This window comes from Ammospiza caudacuta, chromosome 1 (genome assembly GCF_027887145.1).
Source record: "Ammospiza caudacuta isolate bAmmCau1 chromosome 1, bAmmCau1.pri, whole genome shotgun sequence".
Classification (NCBI taxonomy): Eukaryota; Metazoa; Chordata; class Aves; order Passeriformes; family Passerellidae; genus Ammospiza; species Ammospiza caudacuta.
In genome coordinates this window covers 155,748,723-155,773,869 of record NC_080593.1, presented here as the reverse complement: position 1 = coordinate 155,773,869, position 25,147 = coordinate 155,748,723, and the positions used below count along the sequence as shown (strand labels likewise).

The following is a 25,147-nucleotide window of genomic DNA, read 5'->3' as shown; positions in this document are numbered from 1 at the left end:
GGAGTGCTCCTAAATCCCCTAAACCTTGATCCTAAACCCCCAAATTCCAGCTCCTAAATCCCCAAATCCCTGATCCTAAAGCCCCTAAGCCCAAATTCCTGCTCCTAAATCCCCAAGTCCCCAAATTCCTGATCCTAAATTCTGGAAATTTTGATCCTAAATCCCCTAAGCCCAAATTCCTGCTCCTAAATCCCAAGTCCCCAAATTAATTCCTGATCCTAAATCCCCTAATGCCAAATCCACGATCCTAAATCCCCTAATCCCAAATTCCCCATCCTAAATCCCCGAAACTGTGATCCTCAATCCCCAAATTCCTGCTCCTAAATCCCCAAATTCCTGCTCCCAAATTCCCAAAAAAAAATTCCCAAGGGAGCGCTCCTAAATCCCCTAAGCCCTGATCCTAAACCCCCCAAATCCCAGCTTCTAAACCCCCAAATCCCTTATCCTAAATCCCCTAAGCCCAAATTCCTGCTCCTAAATCCCAAGTCCCCTAATTAATTCCTGATCCTAAATCCCCTAATCCCAAATCCATGATCCTAAATCCCCTAATCCCAAATTCCCCATCCTAAATCCCTGAAACTGTGATCCTAAATCCCCAAATTCCTGCTCCTAAATCCCCAATCCCCAAATTCCTGATCCCAAACTCCCAATAAAAAATCCCAAGGGAGTGCTCCTAAATCCCCTAAACCCTGATCCTAAACCCCCAAATCCCTGATCCTAAATCCACTAATTCCTGATCCTAAATCCCTGAAATTTTGATCTTAAATCCCCTAATCCCAATTTCCTGATCCTAAATCCCCTAATGTCCAATAAAAATCCCCAAATCCCTGCTCCTAAATCCCGAAAACCCTGATCCTAAATCCCCTAATCCCCCATGTTTAGGGTTCCTAAATCCCCTAATCCCCCATGTTTAATGTTCCTAAATCCCCTAATCCCCCATGTTTAGGGTCCCTGAATCCCCAAATCCCCCATGTTTAATGTTCCTAAATCCCCAAATCCCCCATGTTTAAGGTTCCTAAATCCCCTAATCCCCCATGTTTAAGGTTCCTAAATCCCCTAATCCCCCATGTTTAAGGTTCCTAAATCCCCAAATCCCCCATGTTTAAGGTTCCTGAATCCCCAAATCCCCCATGTTTAGGGTTCCTGAATCCCCAAATCCCCCATGTTTAATGTTCCTAAATCCCCAAATCCCCCATGTTTAATGTTCCTAAATCCCCAAATCCCCCATGTTTAAGGTCCCTAAATCCCCAAATCCCCCATGTTTAGGGTCCCTAAATCCCCTAACCCCATTCCAGGAGTGCCGCACGTGGCTGAACGTGGCTCTCAGCCTGGAGGATTTGGGCTCCCCCCCATCCCAATGTTCCTAAATCCCCTAATCCCCCATGTTTAGGGTCCCTAAATCCCCTAATCCCCCATGTTTAAGGTTCCTAAATCCCCTAATCCCAAATTGTCCATGTTTAAGGTTCCTAAATCCCCTTATCCCCCATGTTTAGGGTTCCTAAATCCCCAAATCCCCCATGGTTAAGGTTCCTAAATCCCCAAATCCCCCATGTTTAATGTTCCTAAATCCCCTAATCCCCCATGTTTAGGGTCCCTAAATCCCCTAATCCCATTCCAGGAGTGCCGCACGTGGCTGAACGTGGCCCTGAGCCTGGAGGATTTAGGATCAGCCTTGTCCCAATGTTCCTAAATCCCCTAATCCCCCATGTTTAGGGTTCCTAAATCCCCAAATCCCCCATGTTTAATGTTCCTAAATCCCCTAATCCCCCATGTTTAGGGTTCCTAAATCCCCAAATCCCCCATGTTTAAGGTTCCTAAATCCCCAAATCCCCCATGTTTAGGGTCCCTAAATCCCCTATTCCCATTCCAGGAGTGCCGCACGTGGCTGAACGTGGCCCTGAGCCTGGAGGATTTGGGCTCCCCCCCATCCCAATGTTCCTAAATCCCCAAATCCCCCATGTTTAGGGTTCCTAAATCCCCAAATCCCCCATGTTTAATGTTCCTAAATCCCCTAATCCCCCATGTTTAAGGTCCCTAAATCCCCTAATCCCCCATGTTTAAGGTCCCTAAATCCCCTATTCCCATTCCAGGAGTGCCGCACGTGGCTGAACGTGGCTCTCAGCCTGGAGCATTTAGGATCAGCCCCATGTTTAATGTTCCTAAATCCCCAAATCCCCCATGTTTAAGGTTCCTAAATCCCCTAATCCCCCATGTTTAATGTTCCTAAATCCCCAAATCCCCCATGTTTAGGGTTCCTAAATCCCCTAATCCCATTCCAGGAGTGCCGGACCTGGCTGAACGTGGCCCTGAGCCTGGAGGATTTAGGATCCTCCCCATCCCAATGTTCCTAAATCCCCTATTCCCATTCCAGGAGTGCCGCACGTGGCTGAACGTGGCTCTCAGCCTGGAGGATTTGGGCTCCCCCCCATCCCAATGTTCCTAAATCCCCTAATCCCCCATGTTTAAGGTTCCTAAATCCCCTAATCCCCCATGTTTAATGTTCCTAAATCCCCAAATCCCATTCCAGGAGTGCCGCACGTGGCTGAACGTGGCTCTCAGCCCAGAGGATTTGGGATCCTCCCCATCCCAATGTTCCTAAATCCCCTAATCCCCCATGTTTAATGTTCCTAAATCCCCAAATCCCCCATGTTTAAGGTCCCTAAATCCCCAAATCCCCCATGTTTAATGTCCCTAAATCCCCAAATCCCCCATGTTTAGGGTCCCTAAATCCCCTAATCCCATTCCAGGAGTGCCGCATGTGGCTGAACGTGGCTCTCAGCCCAGAGGATTTAGGATCAGCCCCGTCCCAAACCCCAAATCCCCCATGTTTAGGGTTCCTAAATCCCCTAATCCCCCATGTTTAAGGTTCCTAAATCCCCCATGTTTAAGGTCCCTAAATCCCCAAATCCCCCATGTTTAGGGTCCCTAAATCCCCAAATCCCCCATGTTTAATGTTCCTGAATCCCCAAATCCCCCATGTTTAATGTTCCTAAATCCCCAAATCCCCCATGTTTAAGGTTCCTAAATCCCCAAATCCCCCATGTTTAATGTTCCTAAATCCCCTAATCCCCCATGTTTAATGTTCCTAAATCCCCAAATCCCCCATGTTTAAGGTCCCTAAATCCCCAAATCCCCCATGTTTAATGTTCCTAAATCCCCTAATCCCCCATGTTTAAGGTCCCTAAATCCCCAAATCCCCCATGTTTAATGTTCCTAAATCCCCTAATCCCCCATGTTTAAGGTTCCTAAATCCCCAAATCCCCCATGTTTAGGGTTCCTAAATCCCCTAATCCCCCATGTTTAATGTTCCTAAATCCCCAAATCCCCCATGTTTAATGTTCCTAAATCCCCAAATCCCCCATGTTTAATGTCCCTAAATCCCCAAATCCCCCATGTTTAATGTTCCTAAATCCCCTAATCCCCCATGTTTAATGTCCCTAAATCCCCAAATCCCCCATGTTTAGGGTCCCTAAATCCCCTATTCCCATTCCAGGAGTGCCGCACGTGGCTGAACGTGGCCCTGAGCCTGGAGGATTTGGGCTCCCCCCCATCCCAATGTTCCTAAATCCCCAAATCCCCCATGTTTAGGGTTCCTAAATCCCCAAATCCCCCATGTTTAATGTTCCTAAATCCCCAAATCCCCCATGTTTAATGTTCCTAAATCCCCAAATCCCCCATGTTTAGGGTCCCTAAATCCCCAAATCCCCCATGTTTAGGGTCCCTAAATCCCCTAATCCCATTCCAGGAGTGCCGCACGTGGCTGAACGTGGCCCTGAGCCTGGAGGATTTGGGCTCCCCCCCATCCCAATGTTCCTAAATCCCCAAATCCCCCATGTTTAATGTTCCTAAATCCCCTAATCCCCCATGTTTAAGGTTCCTAAATCCCCTAATCCCCCATGTTTAAGGTTCCTAAATCCCCAAATCCCCCATGTTTAGGGTCCCTAAATCCCCTAATCCCCCATGTTTAAGGTTCCTAAAGCCCCAAATCCCCCATGTTTAGGGTCCCTAAATCCCCTAATCCCATTCCAGGAGTGCCGCACGTGGCTGAACGTGGCCCTGAGCCTGGAGGATTTGGGCTCCCCCCCATCCCAATGTTCCTAAATCCCCAAATCCCCCATGTTTAAGGTTCCTAAATCCCCTAATCCCAAATTGTCCATGTTTAAGGTTCCTAAATCCCCTTATCCCCCATGTTTAGGGTTCCTAAATCCCCAAATCCCCCATGGTTAAGGTTCCTAAATCCCCTAATCCCCCATGTTTAATGTTCCTAAATCCCCAAATCCCCCATGTTTAAGGTTCCTAAATCCCCTAATCCCATTCCAGGAGTGCCGCACGTGGCTGAACGTGGCCCTGAGCCTGGAGGATTTAGGATCAGCCTTGTCCCAATGTTCCTAAATCCCCTAATCCCCCATGTTTAGGGTTCCTAAATCCCCAAATCCCCCATGTTTAATGTTCCTAAATCCCCTAATCCCCCATGTTTAGGGTTCCTAAATCCCCAAATCCCCCATGTTTAAGGTTCCTAAATCCCCAAATCCCCCATGTTTAGGGTCCCTAAATCCCCTATTCCCATTCCAGGAGTGCCGCACGTGGCTGAACGTGGCCCTGAGCCTGGAGGATTTGGGCTCCCCCCCATCCCAATGTTCCTAAATCCCCAAATCCCCCATGTTTAGGGTTCCTAAATCCCCAAATCCCCCATGTTTAATGTTCCTAAATCCCCTAATCCCCCATGTTTAATGTTCCTAAATCCCCTAATCCCCCATGTTTAAGGTCCCTAAATCCCCTATTCCCATTCCAGGAGTGCCGCACGTGGCTGAACGTGGCTCTCAGCCTGGAGCATTTAGGATCAGCCCCATGTTTAATGTTCCTAAATCCCCAAATCCCCCATGTTTAAGGTTCCTAAATCCCCTAATCCCCCATGTTTAATGTTCCTAAATCCCCAAATCCCCCATGTTTAGGGTTCCTAAATCCCCTAATCCCATTCCAGGAGTGCCGGACCTGGCTGAACGTGGCCCTGAGCCTGGAGGATTTAGGATCCTCCCCATCCCAATGTTCCTAAATCCCCTATTCCCATTCCAGGAGTGCCGCACGTGGCTGAACGTGGCTCTCAGCCTGGAGGATTTGGGCTCCCCCCCATCCCAATGTTCCTAAATCCCCTAATCCCCCATGTTTAAGGTTCCTAAATCCCCTAATCCCCCATGTTTAATGTTCCTAAATCCCCAAATCCCATTCCAGGAGTGCCGCACGTGGCTGAACGTGGCTCTCAGCCCAGAGGATTTGGGATCCTCCCCATCCCAATGTTCCTAAATCCCCTAATCCCCCATGTTTAATGTTCCTAAATCCCCAAATCCCCCATGTTTAAGGTCCCTAAATCCCCAAATCCCCCATGTTTAATGTCCCTAAATCCCCAAATCCCCCATGTTTAGGGTCCCTAAATCCCCTAATCCCATTCCAGGAGTGCCGCATGTGGCTGAACGTGGCTCTCAGCCCAGAGGATTTAGGATCAGCCCCGTCCCAAACCCCAAATCCCCCATGTTTAGGGTTCCTAAATCCCCTAATCCCCCATGTTTAAGGTTCCTAAATCCCCCATGTTTAAGGTCCCTAAATCCCCAAATCCCCCATGTTTAGGGTCCCTAAATCCCCTAATCCCCCATGTTTAATGTTCCTAAATCCCCAAATCCCCCATGTTTAGGGTCCCTAAATCCCCAAATCCCCCATGTTTAATGTTCCTAAATCCCCAAATCCCCCATGTTTAAGGTTCCTAAATCCCCAAATCCCCCATGTTTAATGTTCCTAAATCCCCTAATCCCCCATGTTTAATGTTCCTGAATCCCCAAATCCCCCATGTTTAAGGTCCCTAAATCCCCAAATCCCCCATGTTTAATGTTCCTAAATCCCCTAATCCCCCATGTTTAAGGTCCCTAAATCCCCAAATCCCCCATGTTTAATGTTCCTAAATCCCCTAATCCCCCATGTTTAAGGTTCCTAAATCCCCAAATCCCCCATGTTTAGGGTTCCTAAATCCCCTAATCCCCCATGTTTAATGTTCCTAAATCCCCAAATCCCCCATGTTTAGGGCCCCTAAATCCCCCAATCCCCCATGTTTAAGGTCCCTAAATCCCCAAATCCCCCATGTTTAATGTTCCTAAATCCCCAAATCCCCCATGTTTAATGTCCCTAAATCCCCAAATCCCCCATGTTTAATGTCCCTAAATCCCCAAATCCCCCATGTTTAGGGTCCCTAAATCCCCTATTCCCATTCCAGGAGTGCCGCACGTGGCTGAACGTGGCCCTGAGCCTGGAGGATTTGGGCTCCCCCCCATCCCAATGTTCCTAAATCCCCAAATCCCCCATGTTTAGGGTTCCTAAATCCCCAAATCCCCCATGTTTAATGTTCCTAAATCCCCAAATCCCCCATGTTTAATGTTCCTAAATCCCCTAATCCCATTCCAGGAGTGCCGCACGTGGCTGAACGTGGCTCTCAGCCCAGAGGATTTAGGATCCCCCCCATGTTTAGGGTTCCTAAATCCCCAAATCCCCCATGTTTAATGTTCCTAAATCCCCAAATCCCCCATGTTTAATGTTCCTAAATCCCCAAATCCCCCATGTTTAATGTTCCTAAATCCCCAAATCCCCCATGTTTAGGGTCCCCAAATTCCCAAATCCCCCATGTTTAGGGTCCCTAAATCCCCAAATCCCCCATGTTTAATGTCCCTAAATCCCCAAATCCCCCATGTTTAGGGTCCCTAAATCCCCAAATCCCCCATGTTTAATGTTCCTAAATCCCCAAATCCCCCATGTTTAAGGTTCCTAAATCCCCAAATCCCCCATGTTTAGGGTTCCTAAATCCCCAAATCCCCCATGTTTAAGGTCCCTAAATCCCCTAATCCCATTCCAGGAGTGCCGGACCTGGCTGAACGTGGCTCTCAGCCTGGAGGATTTAGGATCAGCCTTGTCCCAATGTTCCTAAATCCCCAAATCCCCCATGTTTAATGTTCCTAAATCCCCTAATCCCCCATGTTTAATGTTCCTAAATCCCAAATGCCCCATGTTTAGGGTTCCTAAATCCCCAAATCCCCCATGTTTAGGGTTCCTAAATCCCCAAATCCCCCATGTTTAATGTTCCTAAATCCCCTAATCCCCCATGTTTAAGGTCCCTAAATCCCCTAATCCCATTCCAGGAGTGCCGCACGTGGCTGAACGTGGCTCTCAGCCCAGAGGATTTAGGATCAGCCCCGTCCCAAACCCCAAATCCCCCATGTTTAGGGTTCCTAAATCCCCTAATCCCCCATGTTTAAGGTTCCTAAATCCCCCATGTTTAATGTTCCTAAATCCCCAAATCCCCCATGTTTAATGTTCCTAAATCCCCAAATCCCCCATGTTTAATGTTCCTAAATCCCCTAATCCCCCATGTTTAGGGTCCCTAAATCCCCTAATCCCCCATGTTTAATGTTCCTAAATCCCCAAATCCCCCATGTTTAATGTTCCTAAATCCCCAAATCCCCCATGTTTAGGGTCCCTAAATCCCCTAATCCCCCATGTTTAATGTTCCTAAATCCCCAAATCCCCCATGTTTAGGGTTCCTAAATCCCCAAATCCCCCATGTTTAATGTTCCTAAATCCCCAAATCCCCCATGTTTAATGTCCCTAAATCCCCAAATCCCCCATGTTTAATGTTCCTAAATCCCCTAATCCCCCATGTTTAATGTCCCTAAATCCCCAAATCCCCCATGTTTAATGTTCCTAAATCCCCTAATCCCCCATGTTTAATGTCCCTAAATCCCCAAATCCCCCATGTTTAGGGTCCCTAAATCCCCAAATCCCCCATGTTTAATGTTCCTAAATCCCCTAATCCCCCATGTTTAATGTTCCTAAATCCCCAAATCCCCCATGTTTAAGGTCCCTAAATCCCCTAATCCCCCATGTTTAGGGTCCCTAAATCCCCAAATCCCCCATGTTTAGGGTCCCTAAATCCCCTAATCCCATTCCAGGAGTGCCGCACGTGGCTGAACGTGGCCCTGAGCCTGGAGGATTTGGGCTCCCCCCCATCCCAATGTTCCTAAATCCCCAAATCCCCCATGTTTAATGTCCCTAAATCCCCAAATCCCCCATGTTTAGGGTCCCTAAATCCCCAAATCCCCCATGTTTAAGGTTCCTAAATCCCCAAATCCCCCATGTTTAGGGTTCCTAAATCCCCAAATCCCCCATGTTTAAGGTTCCTAAATCCCCAAATCCCCCATGTTTAATGTTCCTAAATCCCCAAATCCCCCATGTTTAATGTTCCTAAATCCCCAAATCCCCCATGTTTAGGGTCCCTAAATCCCCAAATCCCCCATGTTTAGGGTCCCTAAATCCCCTATTCCCATTCCAGGAGTGCCGCACGTGGCTGAACGTGGCCCTGAGCCTGGAGGATTTGGGCTCCCCGCCGGCTCAGCTCCTCCCCGCCCTGCAGAGCGCCCTGGGCTGCGCCCGCGCGGGCGGCGACCGACGGCTGCAGGTGGGTTCAGGAGCTCCAGGGGGTTTGGGGCGATTTGGGGTTTTTGGGGCGTTTTCTGGGGTTTTTGGGGTTTTCCAAAATTTTGGGGCATTTTGAGGCAGTTTGGAGGAGTTTTGGGCAAATTTTGTTGGGTTTTTTGGGGAGTTTTTGGGGTTTTCGGGTGGATTTGGGGGATTTTTTGGGGGATTTTTGAGGGTTTTTTGGGAATTTTTTAGGGGATTTTTTGGGGGATTTTCGAGGGGTTTTGGGTGGGATTTTTGGGGTTGATTTTTGGGATTTTTGGTCATTTTTAGGTTTTTTGGGGTGATTTTTTGGGTTTTTTTTGGGAATTTTTTAGGGATTTCTTTGGGTGATTTTTTGGGGGTTTGTGGGGTTTTTGGGGATTTTTGAGGGGTTTTGGGTAGGATTTTTGGGGTTGATTTTAGGGTGATTTTTTTGGAGGGATTTTTGGGATTTTTGGTCATTTTTAGGTTTTTTTGGGGTGATTTTTTGGGGTTTTTTTGGAATTTTTTTGGGTTTTTTTGGAATTTTTTAAGGATTTCTTTGGGTGATTTTTGGGGTTTTTTGGGAATTTTTTAGGGATTTCTTTGGGTGATTTTTTTGGGGTTTGTGGGGTTTTTGCGATTTTTTGGGGGTTTTGGGTAGGATTTTTGGGGTTGATTTTAGGGTGATTTTTTTGGAGGGATTTTTGGGATTTTTGGTCATTTTTAGGTTTTTTTGGGGTGATTTTTTGGGGTTTTTTGGAATTTTTTTGGGTTTTTTTGGAATTTTTTAAGGATTTCTTTGGGTGATTTTTGGGGTTTTTTGGGAATTTTTTAGGGATTTCTTTGGGTGATTTTTTGGGGGTTTGTGGGGTTTTTGGGGATTTTTTGGGGGATTTTTGGGGGTTTTGGGTGGGAATTTTGGGGTTGATTTTTGGGATTTTTTAGAGGGATTTTTGGGATTTTTGGTCATTTTTAGCTTTTTTTGGGGTGATTTTTTGGGGTTTTTTTGGAATTTTTTTGGGTTTTTTTGGAATTTTTTAAGGATTTCTTTGGGTGATTTTTGGGGTTTTTTGGGAATTTTTTAGGGATTTCTTTGGGTGATTTTTTTGGGGTTTGTGGGGTTTTTGCGATTTTTTGGGGGTTTTGGGTGGGATTTTTGGGGTGGATTTTTGGGATTTTTTGGAGGGGTTTTTGGGATTTTTGGTCATTTTTAGGTTTTTTTGGGGTGTTTTTTTGGGGGATTTTTGGGGTTTTGGGAATTTTTTAGGGATTTCTTTGGGTGATTTTTGGGGTTTTTTGGGGGGTTTTTTGGGGTTTTTTGGGAATTTTTTAGGGGATTTTTTGGGTGATTTTTGGGGGTTTTGGGTGGGATTTTTGGCGTTGATTTTTGGGATTTTTTGAGGGATTTTTGGGGTTTTTGGTCATTTTTAGGTTTTTTTGGGTGATTTTTTGGGTTTTTTTGGGGTTTTTTGGGAATTTTTTAGGGATTTTTTGGGGGGTTTTGGGTGATTTTTTGGGAATTTTTGAGGCATTTCTTTGGGTGATTTTGGGTTTTTTGGGGGTTTTTTGAGGTTTTTTGGGAATTTTTTAGGGGATTTTTGGGGGATTTTTTGGGGGATTTTGAGGGGTTTTGGGTGGGATTTTTGGGGTTGAGTTTTGGGATTTTTTTGAGGGATTTTTGAGGGATTTTTGGGATTTTTGGTCATTTTTAGGTTTTTTTGGGCTGATTTTTTGGGGGATTTTTGAGGGGTTTTGGGTGGGATTTTTGGGGTTGGTTTTTGGGATTTTTTTTGAGGGATTTTTGGTCATTTTTAGGTTTTTTTGGGGTGATTTTTTGGGGTTTTTTTGGGGGTTTTTGGGAATTTTTTAGGGATTTCTTTGGGTGATTTTTGGGGGACTTTTTGGGAATTTTGGGGTTGATTTTTGGGATTTTGGGGGTTTTTGGGGTTTTTTGGTGTGATTTTTTGGGATGATTTTGGGGTTTTTTGGGAATTTTTAAAGGATTTCTTTGGGGTTTTTTTGGGGATTTTTTTAGGGATTTCTTTGGGTGATTTTTGGGGATTTTTGGGAATTTTTTAAGGATTTCTTTCGGGGTTTTTTGGGGTTTTTGGGTTTTTTTCGGGGATTTTTGGGGAATTTTTTTGGGCTGTTTTGGGGGATTTTTTGGGATTCTTTGGGCTGTTTTAGGGATTTTGGGGGATTTTTTTGGGTTTTTTAAGGGGATTTTGGGGGATTTTTTTGGGCTGTTTTAGGGGATTTTTGGGAATTTTTTGGGGTTTTTTTAGGGGATTTTGGGGGATTTTTTTGGGTTGTTTTAGGGGTTTTTTGGGAATTTTTTTGGGGCTGTTTTAGGGGATTTCTTTTGCCTGTTTTAGGGGATTTTTGGGGATTTTTTGGGCTGTTTTAGGGGATTTTTGGGGATTTTTTTGGGTTTTTTTAGGGGATTTTTGGGGATTTTTTTGGGTTTTCTTAGGGGATTTTTGGGGGTTTTTTTGGGGCTGTTTTAGGGGATTTCTTTTACCTGTTTTAGGGGATTTTTGGGGATTTTTTTGGGTTTTTTAAGGGGATTTTGGGGGATTTTTTTGGGCTGTTTTAGGGGATTTTTGGGAATTTTTTGGGGTTTTTTTAGGGGATTTTGGGGGATTTTTTTGGGTTGTTTTAGGGGTTTTTTGGGTTTTTCTTTGGGCTGTTTTAGGGGATTTCTTTTGCCTGTTTTAGGGGATTTTTGGGGATTTTTTGGGTTTTTTTAGGGGATTTTTGGGGATTTTTTTGGGTTTTTTTAGGGGATTTTTGGGGATTTTTTTGGGTTTTCTTAGGGGATTTTTGGGAATTTTTTTTGGGCTGTTTTAGGGGATTTTTGGGGTTTTTTTCGGTTCTTTTAGGGGATTTTTGGAGGTTTTTTGGGCTGTTTTAGGGGATTTCTTTGGGCTGTTTTTGGGGATTTTTGGGGATTTTTTTCAGTTTTTTAGGGGATTTTTGGGGGTTTTTTTGGGCTGTTTTAGGGGATTTTTTGGGTTGTTTTTAGGGATTTTTGGGGATTTTTTAGGGGATTTTTGGGGATTTTTTTTGGGCTGGTTTTGGGGATTTTTGGAGAATTTCTTTGGGCTGTTTTAGGGGATTTTTGGGGATTTTTTTGGGCTATTTTAAGGACATTTTTGGGGTTTTTTAGAACAACATTTGGAGCTTCCTTTGGGGTTTTTTAGGGCCATTTTGGGGTTATTTTTCCATTTTTTTCGGGTCAATTTTGGCATTTTTGTTTTTTTTTTCGGGCACTTTTTGGGGTTTTTTTAAGGCTATTTTTGGGCACATTTCAGGGCTGTTTTTTCAGATTTTTGGGGTTAATTTTGCCAATTTTGGGATTTTTTTCCCCATTTCCAGCTGCAGGTGCTGCAGTTTTGGGGTTATTTTTGGGGATATTTTTTGGTTTTTTAGGACTATTTTTCCTGTCTATTTTAGGGCTATTTCAGGGCCATTTTGGGGTTATTTTTCAGATTTTTTGGTGTTAATTTTGTCATTTTTGGGGGTTTTTTTTTCCATTTCCAGCTGCAGGTGCTGCAGTTTTTGGGGATATTTTGGGGTTATTTTTGGGGATATTTTGGGGTTATTTTTTGGGATATTTCAGGGCCATTTTGGGGCTGTTTTTGGGGATATTTTTTGGTTTTTTAGGACTATTTTTCCTGTCTATTTTAGGGACATTTCAGGGCCATTTTGGGGTTATTTTTCAGAATTTTTGGGGTTAAATTTATGATTTTTTGGGGCTGTTTCCCCATCCCCAGCTTCAGCTGCTGCAGTTTTGGGGATATTTTTGAGGATATTTTTTGTTTTTTTAGGACTATTTTTCCTGTCTATTTTAGGGACATTTCAGGGCCATTTTTGGGATTAATTTTCAGAATTTTTGGGGTTAATTTTTCCATTTTTGGGGATTTTTTTCCCCATTTCCAGCAGCAGGTGCTGCAGTTTTTGGGGATATTTTGGGATATTTTTTGGGATATTTTTGGGGATATTTTTTGGTTTTTTAGGACTATTTTTCCTGTCTATTTCAGGGCCATTTTGGGGTTATTTATTCAGAATTTTTGGGGTTAATTTGATGATTTTTTGGGTTTTTTTTCCCCACCCCGAGCTGCAGGTGCTGCAGTTTTTGGGGATATTTTGGGGCAGTTTTTGGGGATATTTTTGGGTTATTTTTTGGGCTATTTCAGGGCCATTTTGGGGTTATTTATTCACAATTTTTGGGGTTAATTTGATGATTTTTTGGGTTTTTTCCCCCTCTGCAGCTGCAGGTGCTGCGGTTTTTGGGTTATTATTTGGGGGATATTTCAGGGCCATTTTGGGTTTATTTATTCAGAATTTTTGGGGTTAATTTGATGATTTTTTGGGTTTTTTTCCCCTCCCCAGCTGCAGGTGCTGCAGTTTTTGGGGATATTTTTGGGTTATTTTTTGGGCTATTTCAGGGCCATTTTGGGGTTATTTATTCACAATTTTTGGGGTTAATTTGATGATTTTTTGGGTTTTTTCCCCATTTCCAGCTGCAGCTGCTGCAGTTTTTGGGGATATTTTTGAGGATATTTTTTGGTTATTTAGGACTATTTTTCCTGTCTATTTTAGGGACATTTCAGGGCCATTTTTGGGGTTATTTTTCAGATTTTTTGGTGTTAATTTTGTCATTTTTGGGGATTTTTTTCCCCATTTCCAGTGGCAGGTGTTGCAGTTTTTGGGGATATTTTGGGGATATTTTTGGGGATATTTTGGGGATATTTTTTGGGATATTTCAGGGCCATTTTGGGGTTATTTTTGGGGATATTTTTTGGTTATTTAGGACTATTTTTCCTGTCTATTTCAGGGCTATTTCAGGGCCATTTTTGGGATTAATTTTCAGAATTTTTGGGGTTAATTTTTCCATTTTTGGGGATTTTTTTCCCCATTTCCAGCGGCAGGTGCTGCAGTTTTTGGGGATATTTTGGGGTTATTTTTGGGGATATTTTTTGGTTATTTAGGACTATTTTTCCTGTCTATTTCAGGGCCATTTTGGGGTTATTTATTCAGAATTTTTGGGGTTAATTTGATGATTTTTTGGGTTTTTTCCCCACCCCCAGCTGCAGGTGCTGCAGTTTTTGGGGATATTTTGGGGCAGTTTTTGGGGATATTTTTGGGTTAATTTTAGGGCTATTTCAGGGCCATTTTGGGTTTATTTATTCAGAATGTTTGGGGTTAATTTGATGATTTTTTGGGTTTTTTTCCCCCTCTGCAGCTGCAGGTGCTGCGGTTTTTGGGTTATTATTTGGGGGCTATTTCAGGGCCATTTTGGGGTTATTTTTCAGATTTTTTGGGGTTAATTTGATGATTTTTTGGGTTTTTTCCCCCTCTCCAGCTGCAGGTGCTGCAGTTTTTGGGGATATTTTTGGGGATATTTTTGGGGATATTTTTTGGTTATTTAGGACTACTTTTCCTGTCTATTTCAGGGCCGTTTTGGGGTTATTTTTTCAGATTTTCAGGGTTAACTTTGCCATTTTTGGGATGATTTTTCCCCATTTCCAGCAGCAGGTGCTGCAGTTTTTTGGGATATTTTTGGGGATATTTTTTGGTTTTTTAGGACTATTTTTCCTGTCTATTTCAGGGCCATTTTGGGGTTATTTATTCAGAATTTTTGGGGTTAATTTTATCATTTTTTGGGTTTTTTCCCCACCCCCAGCTGCAGGTGCTGCAGTTTTTGGGGATATTTTGGGGCAGTTTTTGGGGATATTTTTGGGTTATTTTTTGGGCTATTTCAGGGCCATTTTGGGGTTATTTATTCACAATTTTTGGGGTTAATTTGATGATTTTTTGGGTTTTTTCCCCATTTCCAGCTGCAGCTGCTGCAGTTTTTGGGGATATTTTTGAGGATATTTTTTGGTTTTTTAGGACTATTTTTCCTGTCTATTTTAGGGACATTTCAGGGCCATTTTGGGGTTATTTTTCAGATTTTTTGGTGTTAATTTTGTCATTTTTGGGGATTTTTTTCCCCATTTCCAGTGGCAGGTGTTGCAGTTTTTGGGGATATTTTGGGGATATTTTTGGGGATATTTTGGGGATATTTTTTGGGATATTTCAGGGCCATTTTGGGGTTATTTTTGGGGATATTTTTTGGTTATTTAGGACTATTTTTCCTGTCTATTTCAGGGCTATTTCAGGGCCATTTTTGGGATTAATTTTCAGAATTTTTGGGGTTAATTTTTCCATTTTTGGGGATTTTTTTCCCCATTTCCAGCGGCAGGTGCTGCAGTTTTTGGGGATATTTTGGGGTTATTTTTGGGGATATTTTTTGGTTTTTTAGGACTATTTTTCCTGTCTATTTCAGGGCCATTTTGGGGTTATTTATTCAGAATTTTTGGGGTTAATTTTATGATTTTTTGGGTTTTTTCCCCACCCCCAGCTGCAGGTGCTGCAGTTTTTGGGGATATTTTGGGGCAGTTTTTGGGGATATTTTTGGGTTAATTTTAGGGCTATTTCAGGGCCATTTTGGGGTTATTTATTCAGAATTTTTGGGGTTAATTTGATGATTTTTTGGGTTTTTTCCCCACCCCCAGCTGCAGGTGCTGCAGCTTTTGGGGATATTTTTGGGGTTAATTTTAGGGCTATTTCAGGGCCATTTTGGGGTTATTTATTCACAATTTTTGGGGTTAATTTGATGATTTTTTGGGTTTTTTCCCCCTCTGCAGCTGCAGGTGCTGCGGCGGCTCCGGGCTCAGCAGCTCCGGGCCGGGGACGCCCGGGGGGCCCTGGAGACCCTCGGGGAGCTCGGGGGGGACCCCGACAATGAGGAGGAGGAGGAGGAGGAGGAGGAGGAGGAGGAAGAGGAAGAGGAGGAATCGGATTTGGAGCTGTCCGAGAGCGGTGAGAGGCAAATTGGGGGATTTAAAGTGGATTTTTGGGGGATTTAAAGCAAATTTTTGGGGAATTTTGGGGCAATGTGGGGGATTGAAAGGGGTTTGGGGGTTGAAAGGGGATTGAAAGTGAATTTTGGGGATTTTGGGAATTTTAGAGGAAATCATGGGCGTTTGGGGGAAATTGGGGAGGTTTTGGGGGATTTAAAGTGGATTTTTGGGGAATTTTGGGGCAATGTGGGGGCTTGAAATGGGATTGAAAGTGAATTTTGGGGGATTTTAGAGGAAATTAAAGGCAGTCATGGGGGTTCTGGGGGAAATTAGGGAGGTTTTAGGGAATTAAAAGGGGATTTTTGGGGAATTTTGGGGCAATGTGGGGGATTGAAAGGGGGTTTGGGGGGTTAAAAGGGAATTGAAAGTGAATTTTGGGGGATTTTTGGGGGAATTAAAGGGGATTTTTTGGGGAATTTGGGGGATTTTGGGGGAAATTAGGGAGGTTTTGGGGGATTTAAAGTGGATTTTTGGGGAATTTTGGGGCAATGTGGGGGATTGAAAGGGGGTTTGGGGGTTGAAAGGGGATTGAAAGTGAATTTTGGGGAATTTTGGGGATTTTTGGGGGAATTTGGGGAATTTTAAGGGGATTTAGGGAGGGTTTGGGCATTGAAGGGGAAATTTGGGGGATTTTGGGGGGAATTTGGGGATTTTTGGGGGATTTCAAGTGGATTTTTGGGGAATTTTGGGGCAATGTGGGGGATTGAAAGGGGGTTTGGGGGGTTAAAAGAGGATTGAAAGTGAATTTTGGGGGATTTAAAGGGGATTTTTTGGGGAATTTTGGGGATTTTTGGGGGAATTTGGGGAATTTTAAGGGGATTTAGGGAGGGTTTGGGGAGTGAAGGGGAAATTTGGGGGATTTTGGGGGGAATTTGGGGAATTTTGGGGGATTTTTGGAGTTTTGGGGAATTGAGAGCAGAATTAGGGAATTTGGAGGGGGATTTTTGGGGGGATTTCAAGAGGTTCTGGGGGGGTTTTAGGATTTGGGGTTTTCAAGGGGATTTTTGGGGCATTTTTGGGGATTTTTGGGGAATTTTGGGTGATCTAAAGGGAATTTCCAGGGGATATTGGGGGGATTTTTAGGGGATTTGGGAATTTAAAGGGGTTTTGGGGGTTAAAAGGGGATTGAAAGTGAATTTTGGGAATTTTGGGAATTTTTGGGGGATTTAAAGGCAATCATGGGGGTTTGGGGGGAAATTTGTGTTTTTTTGGGGAATTGAAAGGGGATTTTTTGGGGAATTTTGGGGTTTTTTGGGGGAATTTTGGGGGAATTTGGTGGAATTTGGGGAATTTTAAGGGGATTTAGGGAGGGTTTGGGGATTGAAGGGGAAATTTGGGGGATTTTGGGGGATTTTTGGAGTTTTGGGGAATTGAGAGCAGAATTAGGGAATTTGGAGGGGGATTTTTGGGGGGATTTCAAGAGGTTCTGGGGGGGTTTTTAGGAATTGGGGTTTTCAAGGGAATTTGGGGCATTTTTGGGGGGTTTTAAGGGGAATTTGGGGACTCTTACGGGGGATTTGGAGAGGAATTTTAGGAAATGAATTTGGGGAGGTTTTCGGGGGTTTAAATGGGAATTTGGGGAATTTGAGGGTGAATTTCCAGGGGATCCCGGGAAGTTTTCGGGGGTTTCAAGAGAGTTTTGGGGGGATTTGGGGCAATTGAGCAACTTTGGGTGGACTCAGGGAGGTTTGGGGGATTTTTGGAATTTTAGGGGGGATTTCAAGGGGATTTGGAAAAGTTTGGGGGTTCTGGGAGGAATTTTAGGGGATTTTTGGGAATTTTTTGGGTGGATTTGAGGCAATTCTGGGAGGTTTTGGGGTTATTTAAGAGGGATTTGGGACTGAAGGGGATTTGGGGGAGTTTTGGGGAGCCCTGAGGGAATTTTGGGGCAATTTTGGGATTTTTGCAGAGGATGAGGACGAGGATCTCGAGGGTTACCCCAAAAGTGTCCCCGGGAGGCGCCGCAGGAACCAGGTGGGGACGCCCCAAAAATGCCCCAAATTCCCCCCAAAATCCCCAAAAATTCCCCCTGAAAATTCACAAAATTCCCCCTGCAAATTCACAAAATTCCCCCTGCAAATTCACAAAATTCCCCCTGAAAATCCCCAAAATTCCCCCTGGAAATTCCCAAAATTCCCCCTGAAAATTCACAAAATTCCCCCTGAAAAGTCACAAAATTCCCCCTGAAAATCCCCAAAATTCCCCCTGGAAATTCACAAAATTCCCCCTGGAAATTCACAAAATTCCCCCTGAAAATTCACAAAATTCCCCCTGGAAATTCACAAAATTCCCCCCAAAATCCCCAAAATTCCCTCTGGAAATTCACAAAATTCCCCCTGAAAATTCACAAAATTCCCCCTGAAAATCCACAAAATTCCCCCTGGAAATTCACAAAATTCCCCCCCCCAACAAAAAAAAAAAAAAAATTTGGAGGAAGAGCCCAAAAACGTGGAGTTGAAAATGCCAAGAATTCAGGAAAAATGGGGGAAAATCCTTAAAAATTGGGGGAAAACAAAAAAACAACAAAAAAAAAAAAACCAAAAAAAAAAAAAAAACCAAAAAAAAAACCCAAAAAAACCACAAAAAAACCCAAAAAAACCAAAACAATAAAAAAAAAAAAAAAAAAAAAAAAAAAAACACAAAAAAAACCTGGAAGAAAATTGTTCAAAAATGGGGAAAATCCCAAAAATGGGAGGAAATTCCCTCAAAATGTGGAGAAGATTCCAAAAAAATTGGGGGGAAATCCCAAAAATTTGGGTTAGATCCTGGAAAACTGGGGGAAAGCACCCAAAAATTGGAGTAAAATCCAAAAAATTTATGGAAAAATCCCTAAAAAATGGAGAATGAGCCCAAAAATTGAGATTAAACTGCAAGGAAAAAAAAAAGAAAAAGGAAAAAATGCCCAAAATGGGGTAAGATTAAAAAAACTCTGGGAAAAACCTCAAAAAAGTTTGGGATAATCCCAGGATTGGGGGAAGATGCCCAAAATTTCAGGGGAAATCCAAAAAAGTTGGCGGAAAATCCCAAAAATTGGGCAAAAATCCCAAAAATTTGAGAAAAAGTTTCGAAAATTCAGGGGAAAAAAAAATCCATAAAATTTGGTTTAGATCCAAAAAAATGGGGCAAAAATCCCAAAAAATTGGGCAAAAATCCCAAAAATTGGGCAAAAACCCCAAAAATTTGAGAAAAAGTTTCAAAAATTCAGGGAAAAAAATCCATAAAACTTGGTTTAGATCCAAAAAAATTGGGCAGAAATCCCAAAAATTGGGCAAAAATCCCAAAATTTTGAGAAAAAGTTTCAAAAATTCAGGGAAAAAAAATCCATAAAACTTGGTTTAGATCTAAAAAAAATGGGCAAAAATTCCAAATATTGGGCAAAAATCCCAAAATTTTGAGAAAAAGTTTCCAAAATTCAGGGAAAAAAATCCATAAAACTTGGTTTAGATCCAAAAAAATTGGGCAAAAATCCCAAAAATTTTCAAAAATCCCAAAAATTGGGCAAAAATCCCCAAAAACGGAGGAAATATCCTTAAAATCTGGAGGGAAATCCCCCAAAATTGAAGGAAGAGATAAAAAATGCTGGAAGAAATTGGGGCAAATCCCGAAAAATTTGGGATAAATGCTGAAAATCTGGGGAAACATCCAAAAATATTGGAGTGAAATCCCCGAAATTCAGGAAAATTAAAGATAAAATGGGGAAAACGCAAAAAAATGGAATAAAATGCGAAATATTGGGGGGAAATCCTGAAAAATTTGGGATAAATGCTGAAAATCTGGGGAAACACCCAAAAATATTGGAGTGAAATCCCCGAAATTCAGGGAAAATTAAAGATAAAATGGGGAAAATGCAAAAAAAATAGAATAAATCCAAAATATTGGGGGAAAATCCTGAAAAATTTGGGATAAATGCTGAAAATCTTGGGAAAAATCCAGAAATATTGGAGTGAAATCCCCGAAATTCAGGGAAAATTAAAGATAAAATGGGGAAAATGCAAAAAAATGGAATAAATCCAAAATATTGGGGGAAAATCCAGAAAAATTTGGGATAAATGCTGAAAATCTGGGGAAACACCCAAAAATATTGGAGTGAAATCCCCGAAATTCAGGGAAAATTAAAGATAAAATGGGGAAAATGAAAAAAAAATGGAATAAATCCAAAATATTGGGGGAAATCCCAAAAAATTTGGGTAAAATCTTCAGGAAAAATTAAAGATAAAAAGGGGGAAAACGCCAAGAAAAATGGAATAAAACCCGAAAATTTTGGGCAAAAATCCCAAATTTTGGAGGCTAAAACGCATCAGGATCCCATAAAATCGCTGGGGTTTTTTTGGGGTGGGAATTGCTGAATTTTCAGCCTGGAAAATTGTGGAAATTTCTGGAAATTTCTGGAAATTTCCGCAGTGGAAGCGGCGGAACGCGAAGGGGGAGACGGCGCTGCACCGCGCCTGCATCGACGGCGACGCCAGGAGGGTGCGGCTCTACCTGCAACAGGTCAGGGAAAAATCCAACCAAAATCACAAAATTCACCCCCAAAAATCACAAAAAATTGCCACTAAAAATTCACAAATTGTCCCCCGAAATTCCAAAGCAATCCCCGTAAAATTGGCCCGAAATTCCCTTGAAAAATCCCGAAAAACTCCCAAATTGCCCCTAAAAATTCACAAATTTCCCCCCAAAATTCCTCTTTAAAATTTTCCCAAAATTTCCTTGAAAAATCCCTAAAATCTCCCAAATTCCCCCTAAAAAATGCCAAAAAAATCCCCAAATTGTCCCTAAAAATTCACAAATTTTCCCCCAATATTCCAAAACAATCCCTTTAAAATTCGCCCAAATTTCCCTTGAAAAATCTCTAGAATCTCCCAAATTCCCCCTAAAAATTCCAAAAAAAATCCCAAAAAAATCCCCAAATTGCCCCTCAAAAATTCCCAATTTTTCCCCAAAATTCCCAAACAATTCCTTTAAAATTCTCCTGAAATTCCCTTGAAAAATCCCTAAAATCTCCCAAATTCCCCCTAAAAATTCCCAAAAAAACCCAAAAAATCCTCAAATTTCCCCTAAAAATTCCCAAATTTTCCCCCAAAATTCCAAAACAATCCCTTTAAAAAACCCTTCAAAATTCCCTTTAAAAATGCCAAAAATCTCCCAAATTTCCCCTAAAAATTTCCCAAAAAATCCCAAAAAATCCCCAAGTTTCCCCTCAAAAATTCCCAAATTTTCCCCCAAAATTCCAAAAAAATCCCTTCAAAATTCTCCCAAATTTCCCCTAAAAATTCCCAAAAAATCCCCAAATTCCCCCTAAAAATTCCCAAAAAAGTCCCAAATTGGCCCTAAAAATTCCCAATTTTTCCCCCAAAATTCCAAAAAAATCCCTTTAAAAAACCCTTCAAAATTCTCTTTAAAAATGCCAAAAATCTCCCAAATTTCCCCTAATAATTCCCCAAAAAATCCAAAAAAAATCCCCAAATTTCCCCTAAAAATTCCCAAATTTTCCCCCAAAACTCCAAAAATAATTTCTTTAAAATTCTCCTGAAATTCTGTTGAAAAATCCTTAAAATCTCCCAAATTTCCTCTAAAAATCCCAAAAAAAAATCCCAAAAAATCCCCAAATTGCCCCTCAAAAAATCCCAAATTTCCCCCCAAAATTCCAAAACAATCCCTTTAAAATTCTCCCAACATTCCCTTGAAAAATCCCTAAAATCTCCCAAATTCCCCCTAAAAATTCCCAAAAAAACCCAAAAAATCCTCAAATTTCCCCTAAAAATTCCCAAATTTTCCCCCAAAATTCCAAAACAATTCCTTTAAAATTCTCCCGAAATTCTGTTGAAAAATCCTTAAAATCTCCCAAATTTCCCCTAAAAATCCCCCAAAAAATCCCAAAAAGTCCCCAAATTTCCCCTCAAAAATTCCCAAAATTTTCCCCCAAAATTCCAAAAAAATCCCTTCAAAATTCTCCCAAATTTCCCCTAAAAATTCCCAAAAAATTCCCAAATTGGCCCTAAAAATTTCCAAATTTTCCTTTAAAATTCCAAAAAAATCCCTTTAAAAAACCCTTCAAAATTCTCTTTAAAAATGCCAAAAATCTCCCAAATTTCCCCTAAAAATTCCCCAAAAAACCCCAAAAAAATCCCCAAATTTCCCCCAAAAAATCCCAAAATTTCCCCTAAAAATTCCAAAACAATTCCTTTAAAATTCTCCCAAATTTCCCCTAAAAATTCCCCTAAAAATCCCAAAAAATCCCCAAATTTCCCCCAAAAAATCCCAAAATTTCCCCTAAAAATTCCAAAACAATCCCTTTAAAATTCTCCCAAATTTCCCCTAAAAATTCCCCAAAAACCCCCAAAAAATCCCCAAATTTCCCCAAAAAAATCCCAAAATTTCCCCTAAAAATTCCCAAATTTTCCCCCAAAATTCCAAAACAATTCCTTTAAAATTCTCCCAAATTTCCCCTAAAAATTCCCCTAAAAATCCCCAAAAAATCCCCAAATTTCCCCAAAAAAATCCCAAATTTTCCCCCAAAATTCCAAAACAATCCCTTTAAAATTCTCCCAAATTTCCCCTAAAAATTCCCCAAAAACCCCCAAAAAATCCCAAAATTTCCCCTAAAAAATCCCAAAATTTCCCCTAAAAATTCCCAAATATTCCCCCAACATTCCAAAACAATTCCTTTAAAATTCTCCCAAATTTCCCCTAAAAATTCCCCTAAAAATCCCAAAAAAATCCCCAAATTTCCCCCAAAAAATCCCAAAATTTCCCCTAAAAATTCCCAAATTTTCCCCCAACATTCCAAAACAATTCCTTTAAAATTGTCCCAAATTTCCCCTAAAAATTCCCCTAAAAATCCCCAAATTTCCCTCAAAAATTCCCAAATTTCCCCCAAAATTCCAAAACAATCCCTTTAAAATTCTCCCAAAATTCCCTTGAAAAATGCCTAAAATCTCCCAAATTCCCCCTAAAAATTCCAAAAAAAATCCCCAAAAATCCCCAAATTTCCCCTCAAAAATTCCCAAAATTTTCCCCCAAAATTCCAAAAAAATCCCTTCAAAATTTTCCCAAATTTCCCCTAAAAATTCCCAAAAAATCCCCAAATTCTTCCTAAAAATTCCCAAAAAATTCCCAAATTGGCCCTAAAAATTCCCAAATTTTCCCCCAAAATTCCAAGAAAAATCCCTTTAAAAAACCCTTCAAAATTCCCTTTAAAAATGCCAAAAATCTCCCAAATTTCCCCTAAAAATTCCCCAAAAAATCCCCAAATTTCCCCTAAAAATTCCCAAATTTTCCCCCAAAATTCCAAAACAATCCCTTTAAAATTCTCCCAAAATTCCCTTGAAAAATCCCTAAAATCTCCCAAATTCCCCCCAAAAAATCCCAAAAAATCCCCAAATTGCCCCTCAAAAATTCCCAAATTTTCCCCCAACATTCCAAAACAATTCCTTAAAAATTCTCCCAAAATTCCCCTAAAAATTCCCCTAAAAATCCCCAAATTTCCCCTAAAAATTCCCAAATTTTCCCCCAAAATTCCAAAACAATTCCTTTAAAATTCTCCCAAATTTCCCCTAAAAATTCCCCTAAAATCTCCCAAATTCCCCCAAAAAATCCCCAAATTTCCCCCTAAAAATTCCAAAAAAAATCCCAAAAAATCCCCAAATTTCCCCTAAAAATTCCCAAATTTTCCCCCAACATTCCAAAACAATTCCTTTAAAATTCTCCCAAATTTCCCCTAAAAATTCCCCAAAAACCCCCCAAAATTGGGATTTTTCCAGGGTCACCCCGTGAACCCGCGGGACTACGTGGGATGGACGCCCCTGCACGAGGCCGCCAACCACGGACACCTGGGTCCGGAATTCCCAAAAATTTGGGGAAAATTTGGGATTTTAGGGAAATTTGGGGAAATTTTTGGGATTTTGGGAATTTTGGGGGAATTTTTGGTGGAATTTTTGGGATTTAGGGGCATTTTTGGGGAATTTTTGGGAAGTTTTCTGGGGAATTTTGAAAGGTTTTAGGGAATTTTTTTTGAAATTTTGGTGGAATTTTTGGGATTTTTGGAGAATTTTTGGGAAGTTTTCTAGGGAATTTTGAAAGTTTTTAGGGAATTTTTTGGAAATTTTGGGATTTGGGGCAATTTTTGGGGAATTTTTGGGATTTTTTGGGAAACTTTTGGGGAATTTTTGGGAAGTTTTCTGGGGAATTTTGAAAGTTTTTAGGGAATTTTTGGGAAATTTTTAGGGAAATTTGGGGAAATTTTTGGGATTTTGGGGAAATTTTGGAATTTTGGGAAAATTTTTGGGGAAATTTTCGGGTTTTGGGGGAATTTTTGGGGAATTTTTTGGAGGTTTTCTAGGGAATTTTGAAAGTTTTTAGGGAATTTTTGGGAAATTTTGGGATTTGGGGCAATTTTTGGGGAATTTTTGGGATTTTTTGGGAAACTTTTGGGGAATTTTTGGGAAGTTTTCTGGGGAATTTTGAAAGGTTTTAGGGAATTTTTGGGAAATTTTTAGGGAAATTTGGGGAAATTTTTGGGATTTTGGGAAAATTTTTGGGGAAATTTTCGGGTTTTGGGGGATTTTGGGGGAATTTTTGGTGGAATTTTGGGGAATTTTTGGGGAATTTTTTGGAGGTTTTCTGGGGAATTTTGAAAGTTTTTCGGGAATTTTTTGGAAATTTTTAGAGAAATTTGGGGAAATTTTGGGAATTTGGGGGAATTTTGGGTGGAATTTTCTGGGGAATTTTGAAAGGTTTTAGGGAATTTTTTGGAAATTTTGGTGGAATTTTTGGGATTTTTGGAGAATTTTTGGGAAGTTTTCTGGGGAATTTTGAAAGTTTTTAGGGAATTTTTGGGAAATTTTTAGGGAAATTTGGGGAAATTTTTGGGTTTTGTGGGAATTTTTGGGGAATTTTTGGGATTTTTTGGGGAATTTTTGGGATTTTTTGGGAAACTTTTGGGGAATTTTTGGGAAGTTTTCTGGGGAATTTTGAAAGTTTTTAGGGAATTTTTTGGATTTTTTTGGGTGAGGTTTGGGAGTTTTTTGGTACCTTTGGGGATTTTTAGGGGAATTTGGGGAAATTTTTGGGATTTTTTGGGATTTTTGGGGAATTTTTGGGAAGTTTTCTGGGGAATTTTGAAAGTTTTTAGGGAATTTTTGGGAAATTTTTAGGGAAATTTGGGGAAATTTTTGGGATTTTGGGGAAATTTTGGAATTTTGGGAAAATTTTGGGGGAAATTTTCGGGTTTTGGGGGAATTTTTGGGGAATTTTTTGGAGGTTTTCTGGGGAATTTTGAAAGTTTTTAGGGAATTTTTTGGAAATTTTTAGAGAAATTTGGGGAAATTTTGGGAATTTGGGGGAATTTTTGGTGGAATTTTCTGGGGAATTTTGAAAGGTTTTAGGGAATTTTTTTGGAAATTTTGGTGGAATTTTTGGGATTTTTAGAGAATTTTTGGGAAGTTTTCTAGGGATTTTTGAAAGTTTTTAGGGAATTTTTTTGAAATTTTGGGATTTGGGGCAATTTTTGGGGAATTTTTGGGGAATTTTTGGGAAATTTTTGGGGCATTTTTGGGAAGTTTTCTGGGGAATTTTGAAAGTTTTTAGGAATTTTTTGGAAATTTTTGGGTGAGGTTTGGGCGTTTTTCGGTACCTTTGGGGATTTTTAGGGAAATTTGGGGAAATTTTCGGATTTTGGGGGAATTTTTGGGATTTTTTGGAATTTTTTGGGAAGTTTTGGGAAGTTTTCTGGGGAATTTTGAAAGTTTTTTGGGATTTTTTGG

The 25,147-nt window shown here is 41.1% G+C and overlaps 1 protein-coding gene across 1 annotated transcript in view; it reads left to right on the top strand.

The window, feature by feature from the left end:
• TONSL (tonsoku like, DNA repair protein) overlaps positions 1-25,147 on the top strand; it is a 113,040-nt gene that overhangs the window by 39,259 nt on the left and 48,634 nt on the right. Inside the window, exons 17-22 of the mRNA XM_058812454.1 lie at positions 8,366-8,491; positions 15,171-15,275; positions 15,318-15,345; positions 17,296-17,360; positions 19,788-19,877; positions 23,147-23,219. Of these exons, the coding sequence (XP_058668437.1) occupies positions 8,366-8,491; positions 15,171-15,275; positions 15,318-15,345; positions 17,296-17,360; positions 19,788-19,877; positions 23,147-23,219 (487 nt within the window). The remainder of the gene's footprint in view (positions 1-8,365; positions 8,492-15,170; positions 15,276-15,317; positions 15,346-17,295; positions 17,361-19,787; positions 19,878-23,146; positions 23,220-25,147) is intronic.